We start from the raw sequence: 22,768 nt of genomic DNA on the forward strand, positions 1-22,768 counted from the left end.
TGACCACTTTCCAAGTGAGGAATTTCAACTCTACCTTCTGTAAAGGTTCAAACCAATGAGATTGAAGGAATTGCAACACCACGTTAAGATCCCACGGTGCCACTGGGGGCACAAAGGGAGGTTGGATGTGCAACACGCCTTTCACAAAAGACAACTTCTGGAAGGGAGGCCAATTGTTTTTGGAAGAAAACTGATAAGGCTGAAATTTGTACTTTAATTGAGCCCAACCTTAGGCCAGCATCCACACCAGCTTGTAGAAAATGGAGAAAACGTCCCAACTGAAATTCTTCCGTAGAAGCCTTCTTGGATTCACACCAAGACACGTATTTTCTCCAAATACGGTGGTAATGTTTAGACGTTACTCCTTTTCTAGCCTGAATAAGAGTGGGGATGACTTCCTTGGGAACACCCTTACGGGCTAGGATCCGGCGTTCAACCACCAAGCCATCAAACGAAGTCGCGGTAAGTCTTGGAACATGCACAGCCCCTGCTGTAACAGATACTCCCTCAGAAGAAGAGGCCAGGGATCGTCTATGAGTAATTCATGAAGATCTGGATACCAAGCCCTCCTTGGCCAGTCTGGAACCATGAGGATCGCACCTCTGTTCTTCTTATGATCTTTATCACTTTTGGAACAAGTGGAAGCGGAGGAAACACATACAACGACTGAAACACCCATGGTGTCACTAGGGCGTCCACTGCTATTGCTCGAGGGTCTCTCGACCTGGAACAATATCTCTGAAGTTTCTTGTTGAGGCGAGACGCCATCATGTCTATTTGAGGGATTCCCCAAAGACTTGTCACTTCTGCAAAGACCTCTTGATGAAGACCCCACTCTCCTGGATGGAGAGTGTGTCTGCTGAGGAAGTCTGCTTCACAGATGTCCACTCCTGGAATGAAGATCGCTGACAGATCGCTTGTATGCCTTTCCGCCCAGAGGAGAACCTTTGTGGCCTCTGCCATTGCCGTTCTGCTCTTTGTTCCGCCCTGGTGGTTTATGTACGCTACTGCTGTTATGTTGTCCAACTGAATCAAGACGGGCCGATTGTGAAGATGTTCCGCTTGTAGAAGGCCATTGTAAATGGCCCTAAACTCCAGCACGTTTATGTGTAGACAAATTTCCTGGCTTGACCATCTTCCCTGGAAGCTTTCCCCCTCTGCGTGACTGCTCCCCAGCCTCGGAGACTCGCATCCGTGGTCACTAGGATCCCGAACCTGCGTCCCTCTAGGAGGTGAGAGCTGTGTAGCCACCACAGGAGTGAGATTCTGGTCTTGGAAGACAGGATTATCCTTCGGTGCATGTGCAGATGGGACCCGGACAACTTGTCCAACAGGTCCCACTAAAACAGTCTGGCATGGAACCTGCCAAACTGAATGGCCTCGCAGGCCGCCAACATCTTCCCCAGAAACCGAGTGCATTGATGGACCAATACTCTTGCTGGTTTCAGAATTTGTTTGACTAGGTTCTGAATTTCCAGAGCCTTTTCCCCTGGAAGAAAAACTCTCTGTAATTCTGTGTCCAGAATCATTCCCACAAATGACAGCCGTCTCGTCGGAACCAACTGTGATTTTGGCAAGTTTAGGAGCCAACCATGTTGCTGCAGAATTGTCAGGGAGAGCGTAATGTTCTGCAATAATTGGTCCCTGGATCTCGCCTTTATCAGGAGATCGTCCAAGTACGGGATAATTGTGACTCCTTGCTTGCGCAGGAGAACCATCATTTAGGCCATTACTTTGGTGAAAACCCTCGGAGCCGTGGACAGACCAAACGGCAACGTCTGAAATTGGTAATGACAATCCTGCACTGCAAGCCTCAGGTAAGCCTGATGTGGAGGATAAATGGGAACATGTAAGTAGGCATCCTTTATGTCTACAGACACCATAAAATCCCCCTCCTCCAGACTGGAGATCACTGCCCGGAGAGATTCCATCCTGAATTTGATTTTTTTTTAGGTAGAAATTGAGGGATTTGAGGTTCAGGATTGGTCTGACGGAGCAGTCTGGCTTCGGGACCACGAACAGGCTCGAATAAAAGCCTTCTCCCTGCTGTGACAGGGGAACCTTGACAATGACTTGATTGTGGCACAATTTTTGTATTGATGCGCATACCACCTCCCTGTCCGGAAGAGAAGCTGGTAAGGCTGATTTGAAATAATCGGTGAGGGGGAACGTCTTGAAACTCCAGTTTGTACCCCTGGGACACTTTCTAAAACCCAAGGGTCCAGGGCCGAACGAGCCCAGAACTGACTGAAGAGCCTGAGACGTGCCCCCACCGGTGCGGACTCCCGCAGAGGAGCTCCAGCATCATGCGGTGGATTTGGCAGAAGCCGGAGAAGACTTCTGCTCCTTGGAACCGGCCACGGCCGGTGATCGTTTACCCCTTCCCTTTCCTCTAGTAGCAAGGAAGGAAGACCCTTGGCATTTTCTGTATTTACTGGGCCGAAAGGACTGCATCTGATAGTGGTGTGCTTTCTTTTGTGGTGCAGGCACACAAGGTAAAAATTATGACTTACCCGCGGTAGCCGTAGATGCCAAGTCAGCGAGGCCGACACCAAACAATACACCACCTTTATACGGTAGAGACTCCATAGCTTTCTTAGAGTCAGCATCAGCATTCCATTGATGAATCCACAATGCTCTCCTAGCTGAGACTGCCAAGGCATTGGCCCTTGATCCCAATATCCCTCGCAGCTTGCTTTAGGTAGAATGCAGCGTCCCTGATATAACCCAGTGTCAAAAGAATGCTATCCCTATCCAGGGTATCTATTTTAGATGACAAGTTATCTGTCCATTTTTCGATAGCACCACTCACCCACGCAGACGCAATGGCTGGTCTAAGTAACGTACCCGTGGTGACATAGATGGATTTCAATGTATTTTCCTGCCTACGATCTGCAGGATCCTTTAGGGCTGCCGTGTCAGGGGACGAAAGAGCCACCTTTTCGGACAGCCGTGATAAAGCTTTGTCCACAATGGGGGGTGACTCCCATTTTTCCCTATCCCCAGAGGGAAACGGATACACCACTGGAATCCTTTTGGGAATCTGAAACTTTTTGTCAGGATTTTCCCAAACCTTTTCACAAAACATGTTCAGTTCATGAGAGGGAGGAAACGTTACCTCAGGTTTCTTTCCTTTATACATACAGACCCTAGTATCAGGAATAGTAGAGTCCTCAGTGATATGTAATACATCTTTTATTGCCACAATCATGTACTGAATGCTCTTCGCCAGTTTTGGATCTAATCTGGCCTCACTATAGTCGACACTTGAGTCAGTGTCCGTGTCTGCCAGTTGGGCAAATGAACGCTTTTGTGACCCTGAGGAGGTCTGGACTTGAAACAATACATCCTCTACGGATTTCTTCCATGCCTGGTTCTGAGACTCAGATTTATCCAATCTATTATTTATCAGACCCACATTAGCATTCAAAGCACTCAAAACAATCACCCAATCTGGTGTCGGTGGTGCCGACAGGGTCACTCCCACAGCTGTTTGTGTCCCTAATAGTCTCCTCCTGGGAAGAGCACTCCGCCTCAGACATGCCGACACACGTGCACCCAACATACGCAGACACACTGGGTCTATAGGGGACAAACCCACAGTAAAGCCTGTCAGAGAAACAGAGGGAGTTATTGCCAGATCACACCCCAGCGATCAATCCCGGTCTGAAACACCACAGAAAATGCCCCAGACCTGCAGCGCTTTTATAATGTACATATAATGCACCAAAATAATTGTGCTACCCACCGTTTTTCACCCTGATACTCATGCAGCAGTGTATGGAAGGACCAGCGTCTCTGCAGCCTCGTGCAGAGAAAATAGCGCAAGGATGTGTGCTGTGAGGGCTAAGCTCCGCCCCCGTAATGGCGCGCTTCAGATCCGCTCTTTTTAAATACATTTTTATGGTGGCGGGGGTCCGGACAGTGCCTTGGCACTATGTTCACTCTTGCCAGTTAGTTCTAGAGGTTAAATATGCTGCCCAGGGTGCCGCTGTGTGTGGGAGCCGATCGCTGAGCTGTACCTCAAAGCCATCACTGAAGTCTTCTTTTCTTCTACTCACTTGTCTTCTGACTTCTGGTTCTGCAAGGGGGGTGAAAGCCGGCTCTGGGAATGAGCCCCTAGGCATACCTAGTGATCAAACCCTCAGGATCTAATGGTGTCCTGTAGCCAAAGAAGCAGAGCCTTTAAACTCACAGAAGTAGGTCTGACTTCTCTCCCCTAAGTCCCAAAAAGCAGGGAGACTATTGCCAGCAGTTCTCCCTGAAAATAAAAAACCTAACAAAGTCTTTTCAGAGAAACTCAATAGAGGTCCTCAGAGTGCATCCAGTCTGCCTGGGCAGATTCTAAACGGGAGTCTGGAGGAGGGGCATAGAGGGAGGAGCCAGTTCACACCCTTTGAAAGTCTTAAAGTGCCCATGTCTCCTGCAGATCCTGTCTATACCCCATGGTTCTTGATGTGACCCCAGCATCCTCTAGGATGTATGAGAAATGTGCAGAGTTAGAGTAGCGTGGGTTATATTGTTTCTGTGCAGGGTAAATACTGGCTGCTTTATTTTTACACTGCAATTTAGATTTCCGTTTGAACACACCTCACTCAAATCTAACTCTCTCTGCACATGTTACATCTGCCCCACCTGCAGTGCACATGGATTTTCCCATTAGCGGAAGATTTTCGTTTTGCGATCGACCATGAATTAGGCCCATAGACGCTTATATAACACGATGGTCTGGTATTGATGTGGAGAGAGGTGCCGATATCTACTGGCAGGGACAATCTGGGGCTATTTGGATTGGGCATTTGTAAACTTGCAAGCGCACATCACGGGGGGGGGGGCGCAAGGACATGACACACGAGGACGTGCTGTAAGGGGGGCGTGGACTTACTGCACGCCCCCATTTCCATGGAGACAGACACTTTGGGAAGTAGGGGCGGCTAAACCAGAGAGCTAGAGGCTGCACTGCACACGGCCTTCCCATCTCTCTGTGGAACTGGATGAAACCACCAGTCCATTGGCACTTCTGGAATATGCCAGAGGTGACAGATGGGCAGTACAGCCCTGTCCAATGCAATAAAGTGTTGCTACAACCCTGTTGTGTATCACATCAAAGTAATGCTTTACTCCTGTGATTCCTGATGTTTAACTAGATACGATTTGCCTGCAAAACTTTTCCCACACTCAGAGCATGGAAATGGCTTCTCACCTGTGTGACTTCTCTGATGTGTAACAAGACGTGATTTGAATGGAAACCTTTCCCACACTGAGAGCATGGAAATGGTTTCTCACCTGTGACTTCTCTGATGTCTAACAAGTTCTGATTTACACAGAAAACATTTCCCACACTCAGAGCATGGAAATGTATTCTCACCTGCGTGACTTCTCTGATGTCTAAGAAAAAACTATTTGTGTTCCCTAATGCACACTAAGTAAAAAATAATACTACATAATAATCAGATATAATGGAGATCTTAGTTGCGTATATCTGCAGCTATAGGGTTAAGCCCCCAGGCCGATTGGCAAGGCTTCTCCATCACTGGGGGTCCCTAATACTAGGTATGGGTCTGGGGTGCAGGACCCCATCACGTCGGCACAGGTCAGCTACCCCAGGTCAGTACACAGGTGAAAGTTAATAAGGGTTAATAAGAAGCACCTAAGTGCTATGTATGTGAAGTGTGATTAAAATATTACAAAAATATATACAAAGTGATAGGGAAATCATAAGTGTTAATAAAGTGTTAGGGTGTGCAAAACTGAAGCCGCACAGCCATACCGACATAGGGGCAACCGCACCCCACACCCACCCCATAAATAATTACATATATGTCTGGGTCTGAATGCCCAGTGTAAGGCCACATGATAATGGCTCCTACAGGATCTGAGAGCCAGCTTACCTGGAGACACCCCTAACTTCTCCAATGGCACTCTGGAGTCAGCAATCCATCCTAATGCTGACCCACTCATGCCTCTCTAAATACAATGCACATAATGGCAAGCTGTTCAATCAGATTGTGATGTCACTCAGGTGCTAAAAGGGAGGGGTAATTCTGTGTAAGATAAAACAATTTGTGTTCCCTAATGCACACCGTATGTAATTATTTATGGGGTGGGTGTGGGGGGAGACACTTTGGGAAGTAGGGGCGGCTAAACCAGAGAGCCAGAGGCTGCGCTGCACACGGCCTTCCCATCTCTCTGTGGAACTGGATGAATCCAACAGTCCATTGGCACTTCTGGAATATGCCAAAGGTGACAGATGGGCAGTGCGGACCTGTCCAATGCAATAAAGTGTTGCTACAACCCTGTTGTGTATCAGATCATAGTAATGCTTTACTCCTGTGTAATTTCTGATGTTTAACTAGATACGATTTGCCTGCAAAACTTTTCCCACACTCAGAGCATGGAAATGGTTTCTCACCTGTGTGACTTCTCTGATGTATAACAAGTTCTGATTTACACAGAAAACATTTCCCACACTCAGAGCATGGAAATGGTTTCTCACCTGTGTGACTTCTCTGATGTCTAGCAAGATGTGATTTGCGTGCAAAACTTTTCCCACACTCAGAGCATGGAAATGGTTTCTCACCTGTGTGACTTCTCTGATGTCTAGCAAGATGTGATTTGCGTGCAAAACTTTTCCCACACTCAGAGCATGGGAATGGTTTCTCACCTGTGTGACGTCTCTGATGTATAACAAGTTCTGATTTACACAGAAAACATTTCCCACACTCAGAGCATGGAAATGTATTCTCACCTGTGTGACTTCTCTGATGTCTAGCAAGCTGTGATTTGAGTGGAAAACATTTCTCACACTCAGAGCATGGAAATTTCTCACCTGTGTGACGTCTCTGATGTATAACAAGTTCTGATTTATACAGAAAACATTTCCCACACTCAGAGCATGGAAATGTATTCTCACCTGTGTGACTTCTCTGATGTCTAGCAAGCTGTGATTTGAGTGGAAAACATTTCTCACACTCAGAGCATGGAAATGGTTTCTCACCTGTGTGACTTCTCTGATGTATAACAAGTTCTGATTTACACAGAAAACATTTCCCACACTCAGAGCATGGAAATGTATTCTCACCTGTGTGACTTCTCTGATGTCTAGCAAGCTGTGATTTGAGTGGAAAACATTTCTCACACTCAGAGCATGGAAACGGTTTCTCACCTGTGTGACTTCTTTGATGTCTAACAAGACGTAACTTGAGTGCAAAACTTTTCCCACACTCAGAGCACGGAAATGGTTTCTCACCTGTGTGACTTCTCTGATGTATAACAAGACGTAACTTGAGTGCAAAACTTTTCCCACACTCAGAGCATGGAAATGGTTTCTCACCTGTGTGACTTCTCTGATGTATAACAAGTTCTGATTTACACAGAAAACATTTCCCACACTCAGAGCATGGAAATGTATTCTCACCTGTGTGACTTCTCTGATGTCTAGCAAGATGTGATTTGAGTGGAAAACATTTCTCACACTCAGAGCATGGAAATGTATTCTCACCTGTGTGACTTCTCTGATGTCTAGCAAGATGTGATTTGAGTGGAAAACATTTCTCACACTCAGAGCATGGAAATGGTTTCTCACCTGTGTGACTTCTCTGATGTCTAGCAAGTCCTGATTTACACAGAAAACATTTCCCACACTCAGAGCATGGAAATGTATTCTCACCTGTGTGACTTCTCTGATGTATAACAAACTGTGATTTGCCTGCAAAACTTTTCCCACACTCAGAGCATGGAAATGGTTTCTCACCTGTGTGACTTCTCTGATGTATAACAAGTTCTGATTTACACAGAAAACATTTCCCACACTCAGAGCATGGAAATGGTTTCTCACCTGTGTGACTTCTCTGATGTCTAACAAGCTGTGATTTGCCTGCAAAACTTTTCCCACACTCAGAACATGGAAATGGTCTCTCACCTGTGTGACTTCTCTGATGTGCAACAAGATGTGATTTGACTGTAAAACATTTCCCACACTCAGAACATGGAAATGGTCTTTCACCTGTATGACTTCTCTGATGTATAACAAGTTGTAATTTGCGTGCAAAACTTTTACCACACTCAGAGCATGGAAATGGTTTCTCACCTGTGTGACTTTTCTGATGTCTAACAAGTTCTGATTTACACAGAAAACATTTCCCACACTCAGAGCATGGAAATGGTTTCTCACCTGTGTGACTTCTCTGATGTCTAACAAGCTGTGATTTTCCTGCAAAACTTTTCCCACACTCAGAACATGGAAATGGTCTCTCACCTGTGTGACTTCTCTGATGTGCAACAAGATGTGATTTGACTGTAAAACATTTCCCACACTCAGAACATGGAAATGGTCTCTCACCTGCATGACTTCTCTGATGTATAACAAGTTGTAATTTGCATGCAAAACTTTTCCCACACTCAGAGCATGGAAATATTTTATCACATGTATGAGCTGCACGATGTGTATCAAAATCTGAGGTATTAGATTTACAGTCATCGCAATTACAGGGATCAGATGAAATATCAGCATTGTGAGGTACTGGATGTATAGTTAGAGAAATGGGGATGTCTCCTGGAGAATATTGTGTGATGTTATCTTCTATTTTACTATCTGCAGACAAGATGAGATCTCCCTCCAAGGAATTCCTGCTTGTGCCTCCATCTGCTGGAAATAATATAACTATTATAATGCACAGTTCTATATACAGTGCACATATATTACTCCGCTCTACAGAGAATAACTAGAAAATCACATTATTCCCTGCCCCAGTGGAGCTAATAATCTATATTCCACATGACACACTAGGATTCATATATGTCAGAAGCCAATTAAACTACCAGTATGATTTTTGCAGAGGTGTAAGAAACACATACAAACTCCACACAGATAGAACCTTGGTTGGGAACTGAACTCATCACTAATGCTGCGAGACAACACTGCTCACCACTACACCACCGTGTCACTATTATGAATAATGCTTAGTTGTTCAATATCAGCTTATAAACTATGACCACATTATTACAATTATAAATGTACTAACATCAAGTAAGACTCTCGGAGAACCGATAAAATATTGTCTTCTGCTCCCACAATCACAGATGTCATAGCCCCAGCCACAGGGACATGCTGATGGCACATCACCAATGATTATCTCTCCCCCACATAACGCAGGCTTTACTATGTAATGTACACAGGCCAGCATTACAGAACAGGAAGCCTCTTCAGCTAGTGACATTGCTGAGCCACAATATCTATCCAGACTGCCCCCACACATACATACAGGACACTTGTGGGCTGAACAACCAACATCTGCTTCCACACTACACAAAGTGCTCCAGGTGGATATGTATGTTGCAACAGCAGCATCTATATGGTCCTCTGGTCATCCCCAGGTAGAATAGTCCCACCAGACTTAATTAAGCCAATAAGTCAATCATTATAGTGACAACCTAATTACTGTTGTATGAGATACACCAGAGAGTGTGGGGAGGAAACTGGTCAGGTCTCTGGGCTGGCTACACACACAGTGACATGATGTGAGGGGGAGATCAGGAGTATAATAGGGGCTGATAGCTCCTGATGTATGAGATACACCAGATAGTGTGGGGAGGAGACTGGTCAGATTTCTGGGCTGGTAACACACAGTGACGTGATGTGAGGGGGAGAGCAGGAGTATAATAGGGGCTGATGGCTCCTGATGTATGAGATACACCAGATAGTGTGGGGAGGAGACTGGTCAGATTTCTGGGCTGGTAACACACAGTGACATGATGTGAGGGGGAGAGCAGGAGAACAATAGGGGATGATGGCTCCTGATGTATGAGATACACCAGAGAGTGTGGGGAGGAGACTGGCCAGATCTCTGGGCTGGTAAGACAATGACATGATGTGAGGGAGAGAGCAGTATAATAGGGGCTGATGTTACCTGACTCCCACATTGAGCAGATACATTTCCCTCATTAGTCTGTACTGACAGAGGAGGGTGTAGGGGAAGAGACATTTGTAGTGATGCAGCAAGGAGAATATGTGACTCTTTTCTGTAGTAAGGATTACCTGTGCTGATATCTGTAGGCATTTCCTCTTCCTTACACTTCTGATCTCTCCTCACATACGTCTCTTCTTCACCCTCTATATCTTCTGCCTTCATATCAGTCACATACGTCTCTTCTCCCTCTATATCTTCTGTCTTCATATCAATCACATACGTCTCTTCTTCTCCCTCTATATCTTCTGCCTTCATATCAGTCACATACGTCTCTTCTTCTCCCTCTATATCTTCTGCCTTCATATCAGTCACATACGTCTCTTCTCCCTCTATATCTTCTGCCTTCATATCAGTCACATACGTCTCTTCTCCCTCTATATCTTCTGCCTTCATATCAGTCACATACATCTCTTCTTCTCCCTCTATACATTCTGCCTTCATATCAATCACATACGTCTCTACTTCTCCCTCTGTATCTTCTGCCTTCATATCAGTCACATACGTCTCTTCTTCTCGCTCTATATCTTCTGCCTTCATATCAGTCACATACGTCTCTTCTTCTCCCTCTATATCTTCTGCCTTCATATCAGTCACATACGTCTCTTCTTCTCCCTCTATATCTTCGGCCTTCATATCAGTCACATACGTCTCTTCTTCTCCTTCTGTATCTTCTGCCTTCATATCAGTCACATACGTCTCTTCTTCTCCCTTCATATCAGTCACATACGTCTCTTCTCCCTCTATATTTTCGGCCTTCATATCAGTCACATACGTCTCTTCTTCTACCTTCATATCAGTCACATACGTCTCTTCTCCCTCTATATCTTCGGCCTTCATATCAGTCACATACGTCTCTTCTTCTCCCTCTATATCTTCGGCCTTCATATCAGAAAGGTGCTCATCCTGAATAACAACAAAATAACACTTTAGTAAAGTCTGATTACTTTAAGATTGAACAACAGAATATCACTGTATAAGACACAGAGCTTCTCTACAGATCATATAGGGATAGTGTGGCCGGAGATCCCGCCAGCGACAGGGACAATGGCGTCAGAGGCATTGAAGGGGTTATTCCTCCGTGTCCGGCGCCATTTTACAGAGACAATGGGCGCTAGGCACCCCATTCAAATGTACTAACGGCGCCGGAAGCGGAGTGTTTAAAAATTTGTCTGTTATATCACTGCGCTGTGCGCAGTTGGAGAGTTATAAACTGCACGTTTTATAATGTATTTGTATCCAAGTGACTACAGGATAAGTGATGGTACACTCTCACATAGGAAGTCATATGCTCAGTAACCTCCTAGTGTGATCAGATCTTTTGATGTGTTGGTCAGGGCACAGCAAGTAATGTGCTTGGTTTCTGCAGTTCCTGTGAGAAGGTGTACGAGTGAAATGACCAATGCTCTGGTTACAGCACTTCCTGTGAAATGACCCCTAGGTGGTCTTTTGGTGTGTATATGCTACTGGGGAAATCAGTTTGTTTTCAATGATTTCCTGAATGTTCACTCCAGATACGTGAATGGCAGGGGGAAACAATTTCTATACTTTGTATAAGTTGTTTTCCTGTACCATTTGTTACAAATACAGACACTACTGTATAAACTATAGAATCTGTGTGATCAAAGGAGAATTGTAAATTACCAGGTGGTAAAGGAAGCAGTTTAAACGATATCAAACTATGTGACAGGAAGGAGGAAATTGCTTTATGCATTTATATCCTTTTAAAATGTAATTTATTTATTTATATTTTGTAAGATATCGTGATTGGATGGAAAAAGACTCAGGGTGGGACTACCCCATGAGATTCAGAGTGGTTTTACTGTATAAAAAAGTTCCTGCGAGCCTCAGGGGGATATACACCATCTTCTGTCTGCTGTGAACATCTGCTGTATTGCTGTTGCCCCTAGAATTAAGGAAGAGTTCTTTTTAGAACTATTTGAGCGAATAAACATCTTTTGCCTCAAGACGACCGCTTCATCTTCTGACCTGCAGGGTTATGTCAAACATAGCCCCGTTATTCGGCTGATTTGGGTACACCCAGCGTCTCCAAGCTCCGCCTTATGCCAGCTACCATTCCGTGCTTGGGCAAGCGATTAGTGGGGATCAGTCAACGCCACACAGGTGTGGTAAGACAGCGTGTCGACGCATACACAGCAGAACTATGGTTCCAGACGCCACAGGAAGAAGTCTGGTGGTGGCAGCATAGTACCCGCCCACTGCGCAGTGGGTGGTGTCAGTAACAGGCGGTTACTGACGGTAAGCGGGAATGCCCTAATTGGCCAGATCCCTTGTGACCTGGACTCCATTCTGTGACGGCGGGATGCGAGGCGGTGAGTGCTGTTGCAGGTGTCCGGTCACAGATAGTCACTTTGGTATATTGGTGAGACACTACATCCCACCTACCTGATCCTCCTGTGGGATCCTGTGATTCTCCTCTCTACAATCCTGGGAATACAGAAGACGGGGACATCTCTCTGGGGTATCTCTGTTACTGGGCCCATCTGCAGGAGACACACGGTGACTGAGTACAGTGTATATATGTGATTATCAGATGATGTGTGTATATAGGGGACCTCCATACCTGCTCTCCCCTGTACAATACATGACAGTCTCCTCTTACCCAGTGATGTGAGGGGCCGGTGATTCTCCATCATCACGTCCTTGTATAGACCCCTGTGTTCCTCTATATACTCCCCCTCCTGCATGGAGAGATAGACAGTGACATCCTGACACCTTATAGGCACCTGACACACACAATGATACACACTATAGAAAAAGAACATCCTCACAGGTTATCCTGACATTCTCTTAGTGTTATGTTAGTCAATGTGAATTTAAGGAGACGCTACCTACTACCACAGTTTATACAAAAAGAGCAGAAATCTGCAGCTGAATGGGCGCCGGTCACTTCTCATATATAAAACACAAGCTTTTATTAAAAAATATTAAAATAATAGAAATCCTCACAAAACAGCCCATAAATAACAAAAGCAGAGGTTATGGTAGACTTACCTAGATAACCCTCTTTCTCTGAAGTCCACAGGCTCTACCTTGGGATATACAGTAGCGACAGCGGAACGGGCACCAAACAGTTAAGCTTTTCAGACTCACAGGATGCAATGGGCCAGCCCCCTATATTCCCGCCTCCTGGCTCAGGCAATTCAGTTTGTTCCAAAGCTCAAGGCAGGAGCAGTTCAAGAGGGAGACCTATTCAGGTGAGAAGAACACAGGGGCAGAACTCTGGGAGGCAGTGGAGTCGGCTGCCGCCGGGCTCCTGGCCTCAAAGGGGCACATCTCCTCCACTGTCTCCCACTGCGCTGCTGCTGCTGTCTGTGAGGGGAGGAGAGCACAGCGTGCGCCTCCCCTGCCCCTCACTCTCTGGTGGCGGCGCGCTTTAATTAAGCGCCGGTCCGTGAGCCAATCAGAGCTTGCGGACCGGCAGCTAAGGCTGCCGGTCCGCAAGCTTTGATTGGCTCAAGGACCGGCGCATTATTAAAGAGGGAAACAGCCGCCGGAGAGTGAGGGGCAGGAGAGGCGCACGCTGCGCTCTCCTCCCCTCACAGAGAGCAGCAGCGCAGTGAGCAGCACAAGGGATGGGGGGGGGCATGTATATCTGGCACTGGGGGCATTGCTGGCACTGTGGGGACATGTATACCTGGCACTGGGGGTCATATCTGGCACTGTGGGGACACTGGCATTGGGGGCATAGCTGGCACTGTGGGGACATATATATCTGGCACTGTGGGGCATATCTGGCACTGTGGGGACACTGGCATTGGGGTCATAGCTGGCACTGTGGGGACATATATATCTGGCACTGGGAACACTGGCATTGGGGGCATAGCTGGCACTGTAAGGACATATATATCTAGCACTGGGGGCATATCTGGCACTGTGGGGACACTGGCATTGGGGGCATAGCTGGCACTGTGGGGACATATATACCTGGCACTGGGGGGCATATCTGGCACTGGGAACACTGGCATTGGGGGCATAGCTGGCACTGTGAGGACATATATATCTGGCACTGGGGGCATATCTGGCACTGGGGGCATAGCTGGCACTTTGGGGACATATATATCTGGCACTAGGGGCATAGCTGGCACTGTGGGGGCATATATATCTGGCACTGGAGGCATATCTGGCACAGGGGCATAGCTGGCACTGGGGGGACATGTATATCTGGTACTGGGGCATATCGGGCACTGTGGGGACACTGCATTGGGGGCATAGCTGGCACTTTGGGGACATATATATCTGGCACTAGGGGCATAGCTGGCACTGTGGGTACATATATATCTGGCACTGGGGGAACATGTATATCTGGCACTGGGGGGTCATGTGTATCTGGCACTGTGAGGCATATATGTATCTGGCACTGTGGGGCATATATGTATCTGGCACTGTGTGGCATATATGTATCTGGCACTTTGGAGCATATATGTTTCTGGCACTGTGGGGCATATATGTATCTGGCACTGTGTGGCATATATGTATCTGGCACTTTGGAGCATATATGTATCTGGCACTGTGGGGCATATATGTATCTGGCACTGTGTGGCATATATGTATCTGGCACTTTGGAGCATATATGTATCTGGCACTGTGGGGACATATGTTTCTGGCAGTGTGGAGGCACCCATTTTTTTTACATTTTTATATGTATGTGGCACTGTACAGGGGCATTATGGGTGGTCTTCAGGTTGCCAACTGTCGGGATCCCGGCGCCAGAATCCCGACAGCCGGCATACCAACAGTTTTTCTCCCTCGTGGGGGTCCACGACCCCCCTGGAGTTAGAATAAATAGCGTGGCATGCGTAGCGAGCCCGCAAGGGGCTCATTTGCGCTCACCACGCTGTCGGTATGCTGGTCGCCTGGAGCCCGGCAGTCGGCATACCATACCTCACCCGGGCTTTATATGTATTTGGCACTGTGCAACATGACTAAAAACGGAGTTATGACACAAGGTCATACTCCTACAAACGTCATAACGAAAGGTGTGTGCACAAAATAGGGTGTGGCTTTGTGAAAACTAGACCATGCCCCCATTTTTGCACACGCACCTTCGGCGCGCGCATGATACTGGCTCTTGCCCTTGACTACAGATCTTTTCTGGCTCTTTGCATCTGACTGGTTGGCCACCCCTGTCCTAGTATATTCAGAGAGCTGGCTGTGGCTACAGCTAGGGGGAGCTCCAGAACGCAGCTCCTGCCAGGCCCTTCCAGATGAGCTGGCCGAGTGAAGCTCTCTGTTCTTCCGCAAACAAGGAAGTGTACAGATGGCGCCTCAATTCAAAGGTGCTGCAATCCACCAGTCGGTATGGTCACCAATATCCCAAAATAGTTCAATTTATGTTCTAAAGTTTTGCTGAGGTGCGCTCCCAATATTGCTCCCCGGGATATGCAGCAACTCAAAGGCCCTCAAAGGGCAGAAACATGTTGGTGCCTGATTGAAGGTACCTGCAGAAGCCAGAGGGAACACACCGATTGTTGCTGCATATCCCGGGGAGCAATATTGGAAGCGTTTTTGGGTGGGCCACTGTGACACCCCACAAACTCTGGTACGTGAGTCCACTAATCTGTGGTGGATTTCAGTTTTTATTTTTTGCAAATTTGCACTTTGTTGTTAAGACGCCCACTGTTTTATGTTGCACTTTAAAAATAAATCACTTTTGCACTTTAAAATAAGCAGTACTTCACTATATATTGCTATTTCCTCCTATTTCCGGACATCTTTTATCTGAACGGAGAGGTGAAGAGGTGGAGAAATTGGGAGGAAAATTGCTATTAAAGTCTGCGGAATAAAGGGAGTGATATTACAAGCGTATTTGGGTGGGCGTTATCGACACCCCACAAATTCTGGTACGTAGGTCTGCCAAATCAAGGTGGACTTTAGCTTTTGATCAACATTTTATCATATATGCGACTAATTTTTGTGAACCTATTTGAGCCCTACGGTACTTCACTATATACAATTCTCTCTTTCTTTTTTGGGGATACCATTTAAAATTGGAACGAGGGAGTGCTGCTGAATAGAAAAATCGTCTGTAGATGTGAACTCTCTCTTTCCGGATAGAGAACATTACCCATAGTGACCCAGGGAGCGCACCTCTATTCTTCCGTTGGGCTGATAGCAGCAGGTAGGCACTGGCAGCACTTGCCTCAAGCTGCACTGTGGGGGTGTGTGTAGTTGGAAAGGGGAGGGGTGCTGGAGGGTCTTTAATGAATGTTGGCAGCACTGTGTTTTATGTGTGCATGTTTAAGCGAGGTGTGTGTGTGTGTGTGTGTGTGTGTGTGTGTAAGTGAAGGAAGCATGTGTCTGTTTTTGTGTGTGTGTTTTTAAGTGAAAGAGGCATGTGTACGTGTAAGGGAGACGTGTGTGTGTGTGTGTGTGTGTGTGTATGTGTGAGAGAGGCGTGTGTGTGTGTGTGTGTGTGTGTGTGTGTGTGTGTAAGTGAAAGAGGCATGTTTATGTGTTTAAGTGAAGGAATTGTGTGTGTGTGTTTAAATGAAGGAGGCGTGTGTGTGTGAGTTTAAGTGAAGGAAGCATGTGTAAGTGAGAGGCGTTTGTGTAAGTGAGAGGTGTGTGTGTAAGTGAGGATTGTGTGTGTTTATGCGAAGGAGGCATGTGTGTGTTTAAGCTAAGGAGGCGTGTGTAAGTAAGAGGTGTGAGTGTAAGTGAGAGGTATGTGTGTTTAAGTGAAAGAGGCGTTTGTGTGTTGTTTATATATATATATATATATATATATATATATATATATACTGTATATATCGGCACACCACTGCGCCAAAGCATCTACATTGTGACACACTGTTGGGTGAGGGAGTACTGTAGGTGTGCTATAAAGGTATGCTGGTGTCTATTTTATTGTGATGACTGACTTGGAGTGCCGTCCACTTTGTATGTGTATCTATATTACTATTTGGAAAGGCACCTGAGCACGCTACTACTGTTCAACATGAGTGCCGGATAGCTACATATGAAGGGTGTGTATGTATACAGTATGTAGGGGGGGCACCAACATTTATCATGCCTCTGGGCGACTGGGGAGAACTTACGCCACTGGAAGTACATACACACACTTCTATACCAAAGGACAGGAAGAGATTAGTAAGTGCCTCAGGGTGAGATCCCTGTGAACACTGTGGACTTCAGAGAAAGAGGGTTATCTAGGTAAGTCTACCATAACCTCTGCTTTCTCTATCTGGGTCCACAGTGATCTACAGGATCTACCTTGGGACATCCCAAAGTAGCTACTAGTGGTGGGGATGCTCCTGATTGCAAAGGAGAATCCTTCGCCCAAATGCAGCATCCTGAGAGGCAAATGTGTCAAAGGCATAATGTCTAATGAATGTGTTAATGGATGACCATGTGGCTGCCTTACAAATTTGATCAGCTTAGGCGCCATGGTAGGCTGTCCAAGAAGGTACTACCTTACGAGTAAAGAGGCCAGACACATTGGGCCTAATTCAGATCTGATCGCTGCTGTGCGTTTTCGAAGCACTGGTCGGGCGCCCAGCATCCTCTACGGACTACGATAAAAGGATTTACCGGTAGGTAATTAAAATCCTATTTTCTCTTACATCCTAGAGGATGCTGGGGTCCATTTTAGTACCAAGGGGATGTACCAAAGCTCCAAGTATGGGAGGGAGAGTGCTAAGACTCCCGAAGAACAGATTGACCAAAAATCAGGTCCTCAAAGGCCAAAGTATTAAACTAGTTGAACTTAGCAAATGTGTTCAGCCCTGACCAAATAGCTGATCGGCAAAGCTGTAAGCCGAGACACCCCGGGCAGCCGCCCAGGAGGAACCCACCTTACAAGTAGAGTGGGCCTAAACAGATTTTGGACACGGCAATCCTGCAGTAGAATTAGCATGCTGGATAGTGAACCTGATCCAGCGAGAAATCGTCTGCTTAGAAGCAGGACACCCAACCTTGTTGGGATCATAAAGGACAAAGAGAGAGTCCGATTTCCTGTGATGAGAAGTCCTCTTCACATAAATCTTCAAAGCCCTCACAACATCCAAGGACTTGGAGGAAATTGAGGAGTCAGTAGCCACTGGCACAATAGGTTGGTTGATATGAAAAGTTGACACAACCTTAGGAAGAAACTGCGGACGCGATCTGAGCTCAGCTCTATCTTCATGAAAAATCAAGTAGGGGCTCTTGCAGGACAAAGCCCCCAATTCCAACACACGTCTAGCAGATCTAGCAGATGCTAGAGCCAACAGTGTGACCACCTTCCAAGTAAGAAACTTGACTTCCACCTTCTGCAAAGGCTAAAACCAATCCGATTGTAGGAACTGCAGCACCACATTAAGATCCCAAGGTGCCGTAGGAGGCACAAAGGGTGGCTGGATGTGCAGAACCCCTTTCAACAAAGTCTGAACCTCAGGGAGAGCAGTCAATTGTTTCTGGAAGAAAATGGATAAGGCCGAAATCTGGACCTTAATGGAGCCCAAGCGTAGGCCCACATCCACACCCGCTTGCAGAAAGAGGTGAAACCGTCCAGTTGAAACTCCACCGTAGGAAACTTATTGGATTCACACCAAGACACATACTTCTTCCAAATCCAATGGTAATGTTTAGACATTACTCCCTTCCTAGCCTGGATCAGGGTAGGGATGACCTTCGGAATACCCTTCCGAGCTAAAATCCGGCGTTCAACCTCCATGCCGTCAAACGTAGCCGTGGTAAGTTTTGATAGGCAAACAGCCCCTATAGGAGAAGGTCCTCACGAAGAGGAAGAGGCCTCGGATCCTCCAGCAGTAATTCCAGGAGATCCGCGTACCAAGCCTGTCTTGGTCAGTTCGGAGCAATGAGGATTGCCTAAACTCTTGTTCTCTTTACTAGTTTGAGAACTTTTGGAATAAGTGGAAGTGGAGGGAAAACATACAATGACTGGAACACCCACGGAGTTACCAAGGCGTCCACCGCCACTGCTTGTAGGTCTCTCGACCTGGAACAGTACCTCCAAAGCTTTTTGTTGAGGCAGGAGGCCTTCATGTCTATCTGAGTAACTCCCCACCGACTTGTTACCTTTGTGAACACCTCCGGGTGGAGGCCCCATTCTCCTGGATGGAGATTGTGTCTGCTGAGGAAGTCCACTTCCCAGTTGTCCACTCCCAGAATGAAGATGGCTGACAGCGCCAGCACATGCTTTTCTGCCCTGGGGAGGATTCTTGTCACCTCTGACATCGCCGCTCTGCTCTTCGTTCCGCCTGGACGGTTTATATAGGATAATGCCGTTACACTGTCCAACTGAACCTGAATGGCCTGATCTTGCAGAAGATGTGCCGCTTGTAGAAGACCGTTGTATACGGCCCTCAGTTCCAGAATGTTTATCGGAAGGATGGATTCCAGACTTGACCACTTTCCTTGAAAGTTTTACCCTTGGGTGACTGCTCCCCAACCTCTGAGACTTGCATCCGTGGTTAGAAGGATCCAATTCTGAATTCTGGACCAGCGGCTTTCGAGAAGGTAAGAAGCTTTTTTTCCACCATAGGAGCGAAATCCTGGCTTTCGGCGACAGGAGTATCCGCTGGTGTATCTGTCCAGGAGATACAGTTCGAAAGACCGTGCGTGGAATCTTCCGTACTGTAGAGCCTCGTAAGACGCTACCATCTTCACCAGAAGGCGAATGCACTGATGAACCGATACCCAGGCTGGCGTGACACCAGTGTTAGGGTACAAGCGCCGGCCCAGGACGTCCCTCACGCGCCAACACAGTGTTCTGAGACAGCCGGAGCGCAGCCTGCGAGAGCTGCATTCCCACACTTGTGCCGCCATACCCGCCGACTTCCCTCTAACCTGGTCGCCGGCGTCATACTCACCACCTCTTCTTTCTTCTGGCTCTGTTAAGGGCTGGCGGTCGTGCTGCGGGAGTGAGCGGTCGCCTCGGGGGCTTGCAATCATCACCCTCAGGAGCTCAGTGTCCTGTCAGCGGAGACAGAGAACCATTAACTTCTAGAGTTGGTTCCTACTCCCCCCCTACGTCCAATGAAGCAGGGAGGCTGTTGCCAGGAGCCTGCCTGTGACCTAACAACTCAGAAAACAATAAAAACTAGAAAATCTCCTAAGAGCTCTCCTAGCTGTGACCGGCTCCTCGGGCACCTTTTCTAAACTGGGTCTGGTAGGAGGGACATAGAGGGAGGAGCCAGCCCACACTATCAAATTTTTAAAGTGCCCATGACTCAAAGTAGACCCGTCTATACCCCATGGTACTAAAATGGACTCCAGCAACCTCTAGGACGTAAGAGAAAAGAACTTTAGCTGTCAACCATTTGAGATCCACTCGAATCAGTGGTTCAAAAGGAGCAACTTGAAGTGCCCTGAGAACTCATTCCAGATCCCAGGGAGCTGTAGGGGGGAACAAAAGGAGGTTGAATGTGAAGCAATACATGGAAAAAAGTGTGAACATCCTCTAGGTTAGCAATTTTCTTTTGAAACCATACAGATAATGCTGACACTTGTACCTTCAAGGAAGCTATACGGAGACCCTTGTCCATTCCTGCTTGAAGAAAAGCTAGAATTCTAGAAACTCTAAAAGACCTAGGATCTATACTTATGGCAGCGCACCACAGAAAATAAGCATGCCATATTCGGTAAAAGATGTGAGCAGAGGATGGTTTCCTTGCTTTAAGCATTTTTGGATTACCTCATGTGAAAAACCTTTTGCCTTTAAGACGGATATTTCAAGACCCATGCCGTCAGAGACAGTCAAGACAGATGTTTATAGAGACAGGGACCCTGAAATAGAAAATCTGGACGTTGAGGCAGAAGAAACGGAGCGTCCACAGACAGCCTCTGCAGATCTGTGTACCAATTTCTCCTGGACCACCCTGGAGCTATTAGTATCACAGCGCCCCCTTCCAGTTTGAATACTTCGAATCACTCTGGGTACCAGAGAAATTGGTGGAAACACATGAGTCAGATGAAAATTCCATCTCACTGATAAAGCATCCAAGAAGATTGCTTCAGGATCCCTTTTTCTTGCCCCGTATGCGGGGGCCTTGTTGTTCTGACAGGATGCCATGAGATACACTTCCGGCAGTCTCCACTTGTTGACCAGGATCTGAAAGACTCCTGGATGTAAGGCTCATTAGTTTACAAGAATACCGCGCCTGCTGAGAAAGTCCGCTTCCCAATTTAGGACTCCTGGTATGAAAAATGCTGACAAGGCTGGATGATGAAGTTCCGCCCACTTTATCATGCGGCTTACCTCTTCCATTGCCATTCAACTTTGAGTGCCTCCATGGTGATTGAAGTACGCTACTGCTGTGGCATTGTCCGAGCGAATCTGAATCGGTTTGCCGTGAAGTATTTCTTTTGCCAGGGTGAGTGCCATGTATATGGCCCAAAGCTCCAGGACGTTGATTGACAGATGACTTTCTTCCTTGGTCCAGCGTCCCCGGAACCAGTACTGTTCTGTCACGGCTCCCCAACCCTAAAGACTTTTGTCTGTTGTCAGCACCTCCCAATCTGAGATCCAAAAGGGTAACCCTTTATCCAGATGGGACGTCTCTGTAGCGACTAGACTAATGACCGACGCACTTCCTCAGGAAGAATTATTGTCTGGGGTTTAATCGTCTGATGCTGTCCGTTCCATATGGAGAGAAACAGATGTTGAAGGGGTCTTGAATGGAATTGAGCATATTCTACCATGTCAAATGTTGAGACCATTGATCCCAGAACTCACATTGCTGCCTGGATGGATACTCTCCGACTGTGTAGCAATTCCTGAACCCTCGTCTGCAATGTGTTTATTTTGCTCAAAGGTAGAAAGATTCTCTGAAGACTGGTATCCAATACAGCCCCTAGATGGGTCATTCGTTGTGATGGAACTAATGAGGACTTTGCCCAATTTATGAGCCAGTCGTGATCCTGCAGATAGACTATTGTCACTTGGAGATGGCAATGCAAAGTTTCCTGGGACTGAGCCAGGATAAGCAAGTCGTCTAGATATGGGAAAATCCTTACTCTCTGACAAAGGAGATGAGCTGCCATCACCACCCTTGGAGCTGTAGCCAGTCCAAAAGGTAGAGCCTGGAACTGGAAATGCTGTTGGAGGATAGAAAACCTGAGATAACACTGATGAGAAGCTGCTATCGGTACATGGAGATAAGCATCCTGAATACCCAGGGACACCAAAAATTCCCCGGCTCAAAAGCTAGAATAATGGACCGCAAGGTGTCCATACAGAATCGGGGCACCCAGATATATTTGTTCAGAGTCTTAAGATTGAGAATGATTCGGTAAGATCCATTCGGTTTCTGAACTAAAAACAGGTTGGAATAGAAACCTTGTCCCCTCTGTGCTGGAGAAAACGGCACTATTACTCCTGACTGCAGCGAATTCCGAACTGCGTCCTCTAAAGCCCTGGCTTTCGATTTCACCGGAGACGGGCTGGTACAAAAGAATCTTTGAGGGAGGTTTTTCCTGAAGGAAAAAGCGTAACAGTGAGACACCGCTTCTTGCACCCAGATATCTGTGGTGGACTGCTGCCATACCTGTGCAAAAAGAATTCGGCCTCCCACCCTGGGTTCCCCCAGGTGGAGGCCCGCGCCATATAGCCGATGGCTTGCTTTCTGGTTTAGAAGCCGCGCGTTTGGTTGACTAACGCTGCTTGGTCTTAATCTTACCAGTTTTATCTGATTGAGGCTGCTTGCTGTAATCCGTTACTTTTGCTTTACCATGAGCCCGAAAGCTGGAAATCTGGCTTATATGAAGAAGGAAACTTCACCTTTTTGGAGTCTGTCTCAGACACAAGAATATTATTTAATTCTGTGTCAAACAGAATA

The 22,768-nt window shown here is 46.8% G+C and overlaps 1 protein-coding gene across 1 annotated transcript in view; it reads right to left on the reverse strand.

Annotated features, from left to right (window-relative positions):
• Nucleotides 1-4,449: 4,449 nt before the first annotated feature.
• LOC135054654 (zinc finger protein 271-like) overlaps nt 4,450-22,768 on the reverse strand; it is a 502,501-nt gene continuing 484,182 nt past the window's right edge. The window contains exons 3-5 of the mRNA XM_063957894.1: nt 12,372-12,469; nt 10,037-10,871; nt 4,450-8,647 (exon numbers count right to left, since the gene is read on the reverse strand). Of these exons, the coding sequence (XP_063813964.1) occupies nt 6,312-8,647; nt 10,037-10,871; nt 12,372-12,469 (3,269 nt within the window). The 3' untranslated portion in view covers nt 4,450-6,311. The remainder of the gene's footprint in view (nt 8,648-10,036; nt 10,872-12,371; nt 12,470-22,768) is intronic.

This window comes from Pseudophryne corroboree, chromosome 3 (genome assembly GCF_028390025.1).
Source record: "Pseudophryne corroboree isolate aPseCor3 chromosome 3, aPseCor3.hap2, whole genome shotgun sequence".
NCBI lineage: Eukaryota > Metazoa > Chordata > Amphibia > Anura > Myobatrachidae > Pseudophryne > Pseudophryne corroboree.